Source organism: Macaca nemestrina, chromosome 9 (assembly GCF_043159975.1).
Source record: "Macaca nemestrina isolate mMacNem1 chromosome 9, mMacNem.hap1, whole genome shotgun sequence".
In the NCBI taxonomy this organism is placed as follows: Eukaryota; Metazoa; Chordata; class Mammalia; order Primates; family Cercopithecidae; genus Macaca; species Macaca nemestrina.
Genome location: NC_092133.1, coordinates 33,550,179 through 33,565,014, shown reverse-complemented (window position 1 = coordinate 33,565,014; position 14,836 = coordinate 33,550,179). Strand labels below are relative to the sequence as shown.

The 14,836-nt window shown below is 40.7% G+C and overlaps 1 protein-coding gene across 5 annotated transcripts in view; it reads right to left on the bottom strand.

Moving 5' to 3' along the window:
* The window catches only part of LOC105478402 (component of inhibitor of nuclear factor kappa B kinase complex), a 43,347-nt gene extending 29,701 nt beyond the window's left edge, over positions 1-13,646 (bottom strand). For 2 of the 5 annotated variants that reach the window (XM_011735669.2, XM_011735673.3), the window contains exons 1-9: positions 13,478-13,646; positions 9,983-10,077; positions 6,955-7,069; positions 6,201-6,270; positions 4,367-4,455; positions 3,041-3,130; positions 2,779-2,903; positions 2,484-2,591; positions 1,760-1,895 (exon numbers count right to left, since the gene is read on the bottom strand). In XM_011735669.2, coding sequence (XP_011733971.1) covers positions 1,760-1,895; positions 2,484-2,591; positions 2,779-2,903; positions 3,041-3,130; positions 4,367-4,455; positions 6,201-6,270; positions 6,955-7,069; positions 9,983-10,077; positions 13,478-13,582 — 933 coding nt within the window. In that variant the 5' untranslated portion in view covers positions 13,583-13,646. Of the gene's footprint in view, positions 1-1,759; positions 1,896-2,483; positions 2,592-2,778; positions 2,904-3,040; positions 3,131-4,366; positions 4,456-6,200; positions 6,271-6,954; positions 7,070-9,982; positions 10,078-12,928; positions 13,441-13,477 lie in introns of those variants that run through there. The other 3 variants (XR_985292.3, XR_011607699.1, XM_011735671.3) reach the window with 3 other exon arrangements.
* Between the last annotated feature and the right edge of the window lie 1,190 nt (positions 13,647-14,836).

The following is a 14,836-nucleotide window of genomic DNA, read 5'->3' as shown; positions in this document are numbered from 1 at the left end:
AAATGTTTCAGAGGCAACATAGAACTAAAGCCCTGCTTTCCTAACGCACTAAGGGATAATTTATTCTTTGGCACAGTAGAAAGAAACCAAATCAAGAAGAAGCTAGGTATCTTTTCAGTGTTAGCTAAGAATGACATCCACATGGCCTCAAGTTTCTATTTAATAAAGTATGCCAAGATCGGGCACGGTGGCTCACATCTGTAATCCCAGCACTTTGGGAAGTCAACGTAGGAGGATCACTTGAGGCCAGGAGTTCAAAACCAGCCTGGACAACACAGCGAGACCCCATTTCTACCAAAAATTTAAAAATTAGGCAGGAGAGCTGGCGCACACCTGCAGTCCCATTTACTCTGGAGGCTGAGGCAGGAGGATCACGTGAGTTCAGGAGTTCCAGACTAAAGTGAACTATCTCGCCATGTACTCCAACATTAAATGATTATAATTTCTCATTTCAATTTTAGAAACCTGTATACTATAAACTATCAATAAAAATGTGAAGACTATTATGAGAGTTGTTTCTGGGTACACTGCCCAACAGAACTATCTATAGCTCTCATTCATATCAATAAATAATTTACTAAGAACCTGATACATGCCCTGCTCTGTACTGACTGCCATGGTTAGGATGGGTAGGGTGGGTGGTTGTTAATAAAAGTAGTAAAACAATCCCAACATTGAAGAAGAAAACAATCTATATGAAGATGCATGAATGGAAGATGAGAAATAGAGAATATAGCCTTTAAATGACAAATTGTGTGGCAGAGACCATTTAAAGAAAAGTTCTTGAAGACATGCCAGTGTAGGTGAGGAGATACACAGAAATGGATATCATACTAGGCAGAAGGATAGCATCTGTCAAAGCATAAAGGTAGATAATGGGTTTGAGGTATAAGGAGCAGTGACAAGCTGGTCTTGTATGAGGTAAAGGTTAAGAGAGGCAGGTACAAGGCAAAACTTGGTTAGGGAAAGCCCCCTAAAAAAGCCAAGCAGATCAGTTTACACTTGACTTGTTAAAAAAAAAAAAAAAAAAGAAGAACTATGTTAGTTTCTTGGGCAGAAGAATAAAAAAGCATTTTCAGAAGATGAGATAGGTAGTACATATTGAATTAACTATAGGTTAGGGAGTAAGTGCAGAACCATGAAAGGCAGATAGGAACCTTCCTTACCAAATCAAATCCAGTATGACTAGACATAAATGAATGAGGATAATGGCAACAACATGGGAAAAGGTAAATTAAAACGTTGCTTCAAAGGAGTAATCAACAAAGACCACAGAGAAGCAAACTGAGACAGCTTGCTAAAGAAATTTTTTTTAAAAATCAGCTCTAAGAATATAATTTTCTTTTTTCAAATACGCATCAGCGCTGGACGCAGTGGCTCACGCCTGTAATCCCACTTTGGAAGGCCAAGGCAGGCGGATCACCTGAGGTCAGGAGTTCAAGACCAGCCTGGACAAGGTGGTGAAACCCTATCTCTACTAAATATACAAAAATTAGCTGGGTGTGGTGGCATGCACCTGTAGTCCCAGCTACTTGGGAGGCTGAGGCAAAAGAATTGCTTGAACCTGGGAGGTGAAGGTTGCAGTGGGCTTAAAACGTGCCACCGCACTCCAGCCTAGGTGACAGAGCGAGACCCTGTCTCAAAATAAATAAATAAGTAAGCAACAGGAAAAGATTATTAAACTATATTTATGCTAACTTTCCAAATAAACTTGTTAATTTCAATGCTGGTCTTATGCAGTAGACCCATTAAGACTAACCTTCAAATTCAAAATGTGATCCATTAGTACAAAACATCTTGGCTGCTTCAAAGTAAGGTCAATAGGTCCTCCTCTCTGCTGAGGGTCCCAATTCAACATCAACTGTAGCCAGTTTTCCATGGGTTCTACTATTAAACTAGAAAACATACAAAATAGGGTGAAAAGCAAATCATTATGTTCCAATTTCCCTTTATACTGTTAGAAAGGTAATTTTGTAGGTTGTCCACTTTCTTTCCCACATCACTTGTCTATACCATTTCATAACTTACTTTCAAATTCATGAAATGACAGGGAACAAACTTTTTTCCATCAAAAACTACTCAAAACTCCACGTTAGTTACTGACAACTCCAACGGATGAGTCCAAATCCATTCTGCAAAGAACCCATTTCCTTCATTATCCTAAGAACCTTCTTAGGACCTATGTCAATCAGTTAAATGGCAGTTCTTGTTTCCACTAGATCTGTGCTGTCCGATATGGTAGCCACTAGTCAGTCCCAAATGGCTATTTACATTTAGTATTTATTCAAAATTCAGTTACCTAAACAAACTAGCTACCTGTCAAGGAGTCAATAGCCTCATGTGGCGAACAGAGATATAGAAGGTTTCTACATCATCACAGAAAGTTCTACTGGATAATGCAACTTGAAACAGAAAACTACTCTACTGTTCCTTTACAACCCTGGAGAAACTGAGGCACACTTCCTTAACTAAAATATACTTACCTACAAAGGCTATTTGGTTGAGGTAAATGGCTACTAAACCGAACTTCTCCTGACATCTCTTCACATGCAAATATACACTTTGGATCCTTCTTCTTAATCTTCTCATGCCTATAAAATCAAAAGCTACCTCAGCTGACAAAGTGATTCTCACAAATACTCCTAAGATTTCTTGCCATTTAATTATATTCAATTGTATATTTCAAAGGCAATTAAACAAAGAAAGAAAAAAAAAAGCAGACAAATGAAAATATTTCCATTCCCATTAAGCATGCCCAAGTTCTCATCCATTTCTTACCAGGTAAATGGCTGCAGATGATGCAAAAAAGGCCTATATCCAGCAATACATTCAAATACCATGGTCCCAAAGCTCCAATAATCAACAGTGGCTGTGTAAGGCTTATTCTCAAAGAGCTCTGGGGCCTTCAAAAGAGAAAATGTTTTAAACACCAACACTGTATGGGAAAAACTACTTTATTTTTGAACTACTATATTCATGATCTTCAGAAATAAGAGAATCCTACACACATTTAAATTCAAAGAAACAATACAGGCCTCACCAGATACTGCAGTGTTCCCACAAAAGATGTACACAGACTTCCTTGATCAACATCTTTGGCATATCCCAGATCAATTATTTTATGTATTATCTGAAAAATAATAAGACAGATTAAGTATTAAATGGTAGAGAAATTTAAAAAGGAAAGACAACAATACCCTTATAAGGCTATAGAGAGGGTGGTGGTGAGGAGCTTAGGCTCTGTAATATCACAAAAATATTTCAAGTCTGAGTGCCACCACTTAACTAGGTGTGTGATCTACCAAGTTATTTAACCTCTCTCAGTAATCTAATTGGACGACTAACAGTCCCTACCTCACAGAATTGTTATTAGGATCCAATGAAATAATGAAAGTAAAGAAGGTAATACAGTGCTTGGTACACGGTAAAAATTAAATACAGGTGGGCTATTAATTTTTATTTTGCTATATTCAAAATAAGCTCGATACATTAAACTGGAAAGTAAAGGCAAGGGTGACTTCCAAACTTGAAGAAGCATCATACCCCCTTAGAGTGGATTAAATGTGAGTAAATACTGAGATCTAACTTCAAGAATGTCCTGAAGTCTTTGGATTAAAAAAAAAAAAAAAAAAAAAAGCAGAGATATTTGGTGCCAAGCATACACGAAAGACTCCTAAGAGAAGAAGCATCACGAAGGTTCCAACACCCCCACGAGACCAACAACTATCTTCACTAACTGAAAAGACAGCACACACAACTCAACCCAAGGCGCAGACTCTTGGCTTTTAAGTCTTTACTGGAATGAAATTTGGACGCTGGAAACAAGAAAACTGCTTAAAAGTTACTAATTAAATGAACATTTTAAGAGTCAATTCACAATTTCTGGTTCTTCTCCAGATAACTCACCTAAATTGGGGGAAGGAAAATAAGTTTTAAAAATATACATACTTTCTTTTTTTCTTAAAGTGAACCCAGGATGTGTGTGTATGTGTTTTGGATGTGCTTCATAAGAATAAAATAGTAAGTGTTAACATATTATGTATTCACTGCCAGTATCTTTGCTAGATACTATGCTGGAAAAACAGACATGAACAAGACAGGTGAAGTCTAGGAGCTGCGTTAAGTATGAAAAAAAAGAAAAAGAAAAAGAAAAAAAAGACAGGTGCAGTTCCTTCTTTAATGGAACCACTGTTTAGCAGAAGGGACAAAAAACTAAACACAAAACTACAGTTCAGTGTGGTAAGGTCTGAAATGGAAAAAGTAAGAGTGTTACGGGCATACAGCAAAGACACCAAAGCTCAAGGACTAACTATATCAGACAGACTATATTCAATAGGCATGAAACATTACTTCAGGTTTCACCTACCTTTCCACCAACGTCCTGAAGAACTATGTTTTCAGGTTTTAGATCTCGATGTATAATTTTGTTTTCATGCAAATATCGAATCCCAGACCCTAAATAAAGTTTAAAATACACTTTGAAGTAACAGAAAGCATTGAGTTAAAAGAAAAATTCACCTCACATTTTGTACAAATCTGCTCTGATGCTCAAGTTTATATGGATCATCGTAACTACACAACTAATATTACAGTAGTTCAGGTTTTCTTCACAGAAAAACGTAACATTAAGCAAATACTACAAAATTATACTATATGTTTATCTAACTCATTAGAATTAACATTAAATAGAAATGCAACAAGCAATTGGGAAAATCCCTGTAATTCTAATAAGCCCCCTTCTCCCACCTAAATCAACCATTTAAATTGGACTTTAGCTCTCATGACCTTGGAAAAGAGGCAAAACCAAAATCTACGCGGAAACAAATTTTTGGTTTTTGAGGTTCCTCCAAAAGGTTAGGTACTGGTTATTTTAGGAATTTTTCTGGAGTCATTCTGATTAAGCAGAGATTTTTCACCCCAAGAGTTGACTTGGCCGGGCACGGTGGCTCACGCTTGCAATCCCAGCACTTTGGGAGGCCGAGGCGGGCGGATCATGAGGTCAGGAGTTTGAGACTAGCCAGGCCAACACAGTGAAACCCAGTCTCTGTTAAAAATACAAAAATTAGCCAGGCATGGTGGCGGGCGCCTGTAATCCCAGCTACTCAGGAGGCTGAGGCAGGAGAATCACTTGAACCTGGGAGGCAGAGCTTGCAGTGAGCTGAGATCGTACCACTGCACTCTAGCCTGGGTGACAGGGCTAGACTCCGTCTCAAAACAAACAAAAAAGAGTTGATTTGAGGACCCATCTCTCAAGGAGATGCAATTCCACTGTAAAAAAAATTACTATGTCAATGGTGTGGGAGGAGTGAAATTGAGTAAGGTCATTTTGCATGATTTTTTTGTCAGCTATTGGAACACCTATTAGATTAAAAAAGGACTCCTAGCCAAAAATAAATAAAATATCCTAGTTTGTGTGTGTGTGTGTGTGTGTGTGTGTGTGAGACAAAAGTCTCACTCTGTTGCCCAAGCCGGAGTGCAGTGGCCCAATCTCGGCTCACTGCAACCTCCACCTCCTGGGTTCAAGCAATTCTCCTGCCTCAGCCTCCCGAGTAGCTGCGACTACAGGCATGTGGCATCATGCCCAGCTAATTTTTCTATTTTTATTTTTATTTTTTTGAGACGGAGTCTCGCTCTGTCGCCTAGGCTGGAGTGCAGTGGCGTGATCTCGGCTCATTGCAAGCTCTGCCTCCTGGGTTCACGCCATTCTCCTGCCTCAGCCTCCCAAATAGCTGGGACTACAGGCGCCCGCAACACACCCAGCTAATTTTTTGGATTTTTTAGTAGAGACGGGGTTTCACTGTGTTAGCCAGGATGGTGTCGATCTCCTGACCTTGTGATCTGCCCGCCTCGGCCTCCCAAAGTGCTGGGATTACAGGCATTTTGTATTTTTAGTAGAGATGGAGTTTCACTATGTTGGCCAGGCTGGTCTTGGACTCCTGACCTCGTGATCCGCCCACCTCAGCCTCCCAAAGTGCTGGGATTACAGGCGTGAGCCACCGCACCCTAGGATATAAAAATATCCTGGTTTTAATTTAGCATCAACAGTAATAGATTTATATGATAACTTCTTATAGATGTTGAAATTCTATAGACTTTGTACAGTGTATCAACAATTCTCCTGAATTCCCAAAAAGGTACAGAATCTTTTATGGACCAAAGGGGCATTACATCACAATGGTATTTTAATACTGATTACATACCTATATCACTTAGTAAAGAAAGTATCTGGCTTTCTTTAAGTCCACAACAATTTTCTGGTTTGTTGAGCAGCTAAAAAAAGAAAGAAATCTAAAAATGTGTTCTGCAAATTGCTGGGCTGTAATAGTGACCACACATTAATTACTATAATCTAAGAGAATATTCAATGAGAAAGTAAGTCATAATAAAATACAAGGGAATACAATTACCAAATCCATACTGACGGCATGTAAATTTCATGATAAGGCTCATAAAAGTAAAAAGAAGCAAAAAGCACTTGAAACTGGAAAAGGCTGACAAATCTCAGGGATATATATATAAATGGTCATATGGGCACATTTAAAATTAGGTAGAAAAGAAAGATTGCAATACAGAAAACAACTTTTTACAAGCACCTTAACCACTGAAAATTTCATCTAATACCACTGCTATAGTCCCATCAAACAGCAACAACAAAAATGCATTTTCTAAATCAGGAGTCAACAAACATTTTCTGTAAGGAACCATATGGTAAATACTTTAGGTTTTGCAAGTCACATAGCCTCTGTTAAACTACTCAATTCTGCAGTCATAAGAAAGCAGCCACAGACAATGTGTAAAGAAATGAATGTGGCTGTGTTCCAATAAAACTATTTACAAAACAGGAAGCAGACCATAGTTTTTCCGATTCTTATTCTAGTTTATTATATTTAATATGATTCAAATAATGCTAAAGTTTGTGATTTACTATCTCTCATCTCAAAACATCCACACTACCTTTCGGAGATCTCCTCCAGAACAGTATTCCATTGCTAGAAGAGGCACATCATGAATCAAAATATTCAATTCTTCAGGAACATCACAGGCCTTTACAACGTTGGCATGGTTCAACCTAATAAGAAAGAAAAACATTACAATAAAAAATTTATTTCCAATAAAAAGGGACTGGATTTGAAATGCTACTTAATTGCAGGTGGATGAACAGAGGGGGAAAGATCGGTATTATTTATAATACTCTAATTTCTGATTTGTATAATTAAAAATTAGAATTTTTTAAAAGAAAACATACATAAAAATACCATCACTATTACTACTATTACATTTCTAAGTGCCAAGCAGTAAGCATTTTAATTAACTCAATTACTTGTCACAATAATCCTAATATAGGTAGATTTATTAATACTTTCACCACACAGGAGAAAATTGAAGCACAAATTGGCTAAGTAACACAGTCAGTAGGTAGTCAAGTAAGGATTCAAATCTGGCGTTTTAGGCTGGATGCAGTTGCAACTGTAATCCCAACAATTCGGGAGGCTGAGGTGGGAGGATTGCTTGAGGCCAGGAGTTTGAGATCAGCATGGGTAACACTGAGACCTCATCTCTACAAAAAATTAAAAATTAGCCAGGTGTGGTGGCACATGCCTATAGTCCCAGCTACTCCAGAGGCTGAGATGGGAGGACTACTTGAGCCCAGGAGTTCAAGTCAAGCCTGGGTAACACAGCAAGACCACATCTCTTTAAGAAAAAAAAAAAGAAAAAGAAACAAACAGAATTTCCATGTACATGCAGGGCCTGATAATTTATATTGTTAAGCTTTCCTGGTGATTCTGCCACATAACCAAGTTTGAGAAGCAAAATGAAATTAAGCACAGATATATTAGAGTCAGAAAGTATTTATTTCAAATCCACACTTTACCAACCACCAGCTATGTGACTCTATATGCTTCAACTTCCTCACTTACAAAATAATACCTAAATATAAGATTGCTGTGATAAACTGGAAGAATGATCCGTAAAGCACTTAGCACACTACCTGTGGAAGTTTTAAAATATATCTACTTCTCTTTTCAAAAACTTAACTCTCCTCCCCTTGAATGTAGGCTGTACTTAGTGACTCACCGTAACAAACAGAATGTGGTGGAAAAGGATGGAGTCTTACTTCTGAGGAAAGATCATAAAAGATATGTCGGTTTTCATCTTGCTCGCTCATTTGCTGTGTCTCTCTCTCAGATCACTCACTCTTTCTGGGGAAAAGATCTTTCTGGGGAAGCTAGCTTCCATGTCATGAAGACATTCAAGCTTCCCCATGAAGAGGCCCACGCCCACGCGGTGAAGAACTGATGCTTCTGGCCAACAGTCATATAAGTGAGCATGGAAGCAGATACTCCAGTGCCAGTTAAGCCTTTGGATTACTGAAGCTCCAATCAGTATCTTGAGATGTCTCAGGAAAGACTCTAAGCTAGAATCACCCAGCTAAGCCAATCCTAAATTCCTAAGTCACAGAAACTATAAGATACTAAATGTTTGCTATTTTAAGCCACAAAATGTTGGGGTTATTTATTTATTTATTTATTTTTGAGACAGAGTCGCCCAGGCTGGGGTGCAGTGGCATGATCTCAGTTCACTGCAACCTCCGCCTCCCAGGTTCAAGCAATTCTCCTGCCTCAGCCTCCCAAGTAGCTGGGATTACATACACCTGCCACCACGCCCGGCTAATTTTTGAATTTTTAGTACAGATGGAGTTTTGCCATGTTGACCAGGCTGGTCTCAAACTCCTGACCTCAGGTGATCCACCCACCTTGGCCTCCCAAAGTGCTGGGATTATAGGTGTGAGCCACCATACCCTAACTGACTTTTGTTAACTGAAATGAAATACTTTTTTGATTGTGGTAAAATACACATAGCATAAAATTTACCACCTTAACCATTTTTAAGTGTATGGTTTAGCAGCATCAGATGCTTTCCTTTTTTTTCAGACAGGGTCTTGCTCTTGTCACCCAGGCTAGAGTACAGTGGTGTGATCTCAGCTCACTGTAGCCTCGACCTCCTGGGCTCAAGTAATCTTCCCACCTCAGCCTCCCGAGTAACTGGGACTATAGGCATGTACCACCACACCCGGCTAATTTTTGTATTTTTTGTAGAGATAGGGTTTTGCCAGGTTGCCTAGGCGGGTCTCGAACTCCTGAGCTCAAGCAATCCACTCGCCTCAGCCTCCCAAAGTGTTGGAATTACAGTGTGAGCCAACGTGCCCAGCCTGGCATCAAATACTTCCACATTGTTTTGCTACTATCACTATACTGCACAAAACTGTTGAATTCTGCAAAGCTGAAACTCCGCACCTATTAAAAATTATTCTCTATTTGCTGGTCCCTTCACTGTCTGGCAAACACCATTCTACTTTCTTCCACTGTGAGTTTGACTAGACTAGGTACCACATATAAGTGGAATAACACAGTATTTGTCTTTTTGTGACTGGCTTATTTCATTTAGCATAATCTCCACAAGATTCATCCATGCTGTGGCATGTGTCAGTTTCCTTCCTTTTTAAGGCTGCATGATATTCCATTTCATGAGTACACCACATTTTGTTTATACATGTCTCTGTTGGTAGATACTGGGTTGCTTTTACCTTTAGGCTATTGTGAAAAATAATGCTATGAATATGAGTGTACAAATTACTCTTGAAGTCCCTGCTTTCAATTCATTTTTGTATATACCCAGAAATGGAATTGCTGGATCATATGGTAATTCTATTTTTAACTTTTTAGGAATCACCATACTGCTTTCCATAACAGCTGCACAATTTTACATTCCTACCAACAGTGTGTAAGTGTCCTAGCTGATTTTAACTAAACCTTCTTAATCCTAATGTGATGTTATTTGAAACATAATATATTTAATGAGAGAAAAAAAATACATGTTCCCAAAAAGATCCTGAGAAGAGTGGATTCCTGGTCTCTTTCCCGATGATGACATCTGGTTGGGCTGTAGAACCAGGGGAATATAAGTCAAGGAGTACACTTACTTCTTCATAATCTGGATTTCGTGGCACCATCGTTCTCTGTTTTTGGTACTTAGCTCTAGGCGACAAGACTTAATTGCTATTTTGAGATCAAGTTCCTGCCAAAATAGAAAATCAGCAGAAAAAAAAAAAATTAGGTTCTTGTGCATATTTATTTGCTACCAAAGAAATAACCTAAAACAAAACTTTTTAGCTTTACTAATTAAATATATTTATCCACAGCTCTCTTGAAGCAACGCTTTTTTAAAAAGATAAACCATGAGACTATTACACCAATGCTTTAAAACTGACCTTCGAACACATAACAGCACACAAGGGAAAAGTGACTGAAACTGATTTTATAACAGGTCTCTTTGGAACTCTCTCTCATGTGTAATGTCAGAAAAAAAAAGATCCTGTCTCCGCAGCAAATTCCATTCAGAGCTTAATCAAGACAACTAACATGGGCCCCAGCTCCCAGCATAACTAGAATGAAGAAGGTAATTCAGGGCTTCCTGGACTCCAAACAGCAAGAGAAAGTTTTAATATAACCAAGCCTAAAGCAAAAAACTCCAATCTTAATGTATGCATTTCAAATGACATGAAGGAAAAAAATCCTACCAATGAGTGTACTTCTGTTTCCATATCTACACAATGAACCTAACATCTCTGGCCTGTGACTAGTAATTTAGCCAATTCTGACTGAAATTAAACCCATTCTGATGCACATTACAGGAAATAGCCAGATCCCATCATATTCTGGCAACACTAATAATGCAGCTCAGAAACAGCAGCCAGGGCAAAACAGGCTACACTATGTTTCTGATATCACAAAGAGAGTTCAAAAGAATTTCCAACATATGTAATCTCTGACACAAACCAGAGTTGTAATAAAGGCTGTGTATGAATAAAGAGAGAAGAGCCCAGGGGCCAGGAGAGAAAAAAATATATTATAGGTGGGGAAGGAAGACACAGCTTGGATAGGGTAGTGTGAATTGGGGGCTGAGAGGAAAAAAAGGCTAGAGATAAGATGATACTTGGTGCATAGAGAAGAAGGAAAATAGGACAGACTACAAGCTAGCCTACCCACAGGTCTCACTCCCTTCAGTCTTCCTTTTGTTATGAGCAGGTGGCCAGTTATATCTATGTCCCATGCAGACCTTTACCACCATGGAGATGAGAATCAGGCACAGCTATGAACAGCACTGAGTCCTAAATGCTCATGTTGATGGAGCAGTAAGTTATCTATTTCAAAAATCCCACTTTGTAAGATCCTTCAACTCCTTAATTTATATTTCATCCACTCTGTGAAATTCTACCTTTTCGCAAAGAATGTTCTATGGGCAGTTTATAGATGTACAACAACAACAAAGTTATGTGCTTAAAAAGCTGGAATATTCTGGGGATAGGGTGACGGCTGTACAACATCAATATACTTAATGCTACCTAACTGTACACTTAAAAATAAAGTGATAAATGTTGTGTTATGTATACTTTACCATAATAAAACAAAAAGTGATGAATTCATCCATCCCCACCCAGGGACCAAAAAAAGAAGTCACAAAAGCTGCCAGCATGCATCCTTTTTCCTTATGATCAGTCTATAGGCAGGCTTAGGTAACACAGGCAACATGCCACTGGAAGCACTTGGCTCCCACTTTTTTTTTTAGTGTGTTATATTCCCTCTGATGGTGAGAATTATTAAATTTACTACTTATCCTGCTATCACAGGATTTAATGCCTTAGTCCTTCACCTTCCATTCTCTTTCTCCAAGATTTTCTCCCACACCCTATCTAGAAACCTGGTTCACAAAACTTCCTCAGTTCTATCAGTTTCAGTTGTCATTCTAATTACCCTAAACATGCCTATTTCTCCAAAGTAGACACCTATCTCCCCTTTCTCCCACCCCAAATTATGAGCTTTCTCACTACACCCATGTTCCTTTAGATAACAAATTATTACTTTTCCTCTTGAATTCATTTCTCTATTCACAATCCAAGCCCAGGCATTTTAGTAAAATCTTAACTGTTCATCTTGTCCCACATGTTGTTCCACTCAAATTTATCCTTCACAAAACCATTTTCCTAGAACAACACTTTTAATCTTGACATTTCCTTGTTTAAGGCCAATTAATGAGGAGCATTATGATCATAGCAGCAACAACAAAGTAGCAGCAGGTGCTAACAGTTGAGGGCTTTCATGGGTCAGGTACTGTATTTAGCTTTACATACATTATTATTTTATTTAACTCTCAAACCCATGATGCATGCAAGTATTATACTATACCTATTTTATAGGGAACAAAACAAAGCCTGTATTACAGGAAGTGTTAGTCCGGGGTCTATTTACCTAAAATGTCCTTTAGGAAAGCATGAACCTCTCAAATGGCAATGCATGGTTGCGTGGATGTGCATCTGTGCATTTTTCTGGGGAAAGGGTTCACAGCTTTTATTGATTATCATTTTTTATAACAAAAAATACATGTCCCAGGCCTGACGCAGTGGCTCACGCCTATAATCCCTGCACTTTGGGAGGCTGAGACAGGTGGATCACCTGAGGTCAGGAGTTCGAGACCAGCCTGGCCAACATGGTGAAACCCTGTCTCTACTAAAAATACAAAAAATTAGCCCAGCGCGGTGGCGGGCGCCTGTAATCCCAGCTACTCAGGAGGCTGAGGCAGGAGAATCGCTTGAACCCAGGAGGAGGCTACAGTGAGCCGAGATCGCGCCACTACATTCCAGCCTGGGCAACAGAGTGAGACTCCGTCTCGAAAACAAAAACTAACAAACACACAAACATGACCCAAATATTATTTTTTAAACTGCTGTTACAATGGTTAAACATTCTCTATTAAATCAAAGTAAAATTCTTGAGTCTGATGTTAACTGTCCTCCACTGACTGGAGCGCCCCCCATCTCCAATCTATTAATATCGCCTTCCGTTTGAAGCCATGATCTGCACCAACTTACCCTCATACTGTCCCGACCTGGAATACATCCCCAATTCCAAAGCCCATCCATACTTCCAAAGGTTTAACTCTGGACCCATCATGAAGCCTTCCTTGTCTACTGCAGTCCCCACTGATATCACACGGCCTCCAAGCAAGCAAGCGCACACACGGACCCAAACACACGGACGCACACATTCCAACAGGCAGTCTCCTTCAACCCTCTTCTCACACATTCGTGCTCACACATACACACTGTGACGTGCATCTGCCTCACACACCCTGACACTCTACATTCACAGAAACACACGCGCACTGTCACACTCACTAAACACCTGGTCACAGCCTGACAGTCATACCCAAGTTCCCCGCAACAGCTCTATCTATGCCCAGTACCTCAGATACAACTTTGGACACACAGGCAGAGTATCTTTCTCTCTCATACACACACACAAGCCTACTGGCCCACAAATACTGCCCAAGGTCCCACTAACCATCTATCCCACACTGTCAGCCCTGTGTTCCACAGACGCTCAAACCCACCGCCGCTCCCTCTCGCGCCCCGCCTCACCCGATGCTGGTACAGACAGACGTTCCCGAAGCCGCCGGTGCCCAACCGCTCCCGCATCTCCCAGGGCCCGCCCGCGCCCGGCCGCAGCCCCGGGGGCCGCTCCATGGGGCGGGAGGGCAAGCGGCCTCAGGCTCCGCCGCTGTTCCAAGGCCGGTTCCGGGCCGCCGACGCTCGCGCGTCTTCCTTCTCGCGAGAATGAATGCGTCACTTCCGGTAACCGCTGCGAGAACGGCCCTTCCCTACGTTTTCCCAGGGCGCCGCCGGAGCCCTGCCGGCTAAGGGGTGGGGAAACGAACAGGTACTCGGTCCGCTCTTTAAGTTCCCTAGGTATTTTCTGGGAGGGCTGAACGGAACCACAATGTTTTTCAAGTCTTGGAAAACATAAGATCTCTCCAAACCTCGCATTCCCATCAAATCCACTTTTCAAAGCAGTCCAGTCTCTCCTGTATTAAATATATTTTTTTAATTAAGATGGGGTCTTGCTCCGTTGCCCAGGCTGGAGTGCAGTGGCATGATCACGGCTCACTGCTGCCTCGACCTCCCGGAATTGAGCGATCTTCCCACCTCCCAAGTAGTTGGGATTGCAGGCGCGCACCACCTCGCTTGGTTTTTTTGTTTTTTGTAGAGACATGGTCTTGCTACGTTGCCCAGGCTGGTCCCGAACTCCTGGCCTCAAGCAGTCCTCCCACCTCGGCAACCCAAAGTTCTGGGATTATAGACGTGAGCCACCACGCCCGGCAATTAGTCTTTTCTAAACTTCACATTGTCTCCACTCGTCTACACTTCACCTTTCTTCAGATCCCTGCCATCTATCCTCCAACTCCACCACCCGCTGATCCGGCACGCTAAAGACCACCAATGATTTAAAGGCTGCGGAACTGGAAAAATACTACGCCAGCAGGCCCACTAATGAATTAGCCTTACTGTTCACTGACTTCCCAATACACCTGCTCCATGATATGCCCCGTCATCCCAAATGACTCAATGATGTGACGCTATTCCGGAGTGAAGAATGTTTCTCGGGATTTCGGGAACTTTTTTCCTAGATGCCTCACAGAGCTTGCTGTCCAGCAGTCCAGTTAGGGCTCTGCCAGCACAGCAGTTCATTGTGAGAAGTGTTTCTAATGGGTGCTGCAGGGCTGCAGAGGCAAGCTTTGGGAATGCTGTTGGTGCAGCAAGTGCTTCCGGGTGGCGGATTGACATAGCATAGGAGAACCAGCTTCTGGTCTTCCATTTGAGAGGCTCATACTTTCACTGTACCTGGGGAATCTCAATACTCCAAGTAAAGGAGTCAGCATGGAATCAAATTCTTGAGAAATGTGATGCTGCAACCAGAATGTTGAGCACTGCATGATACAG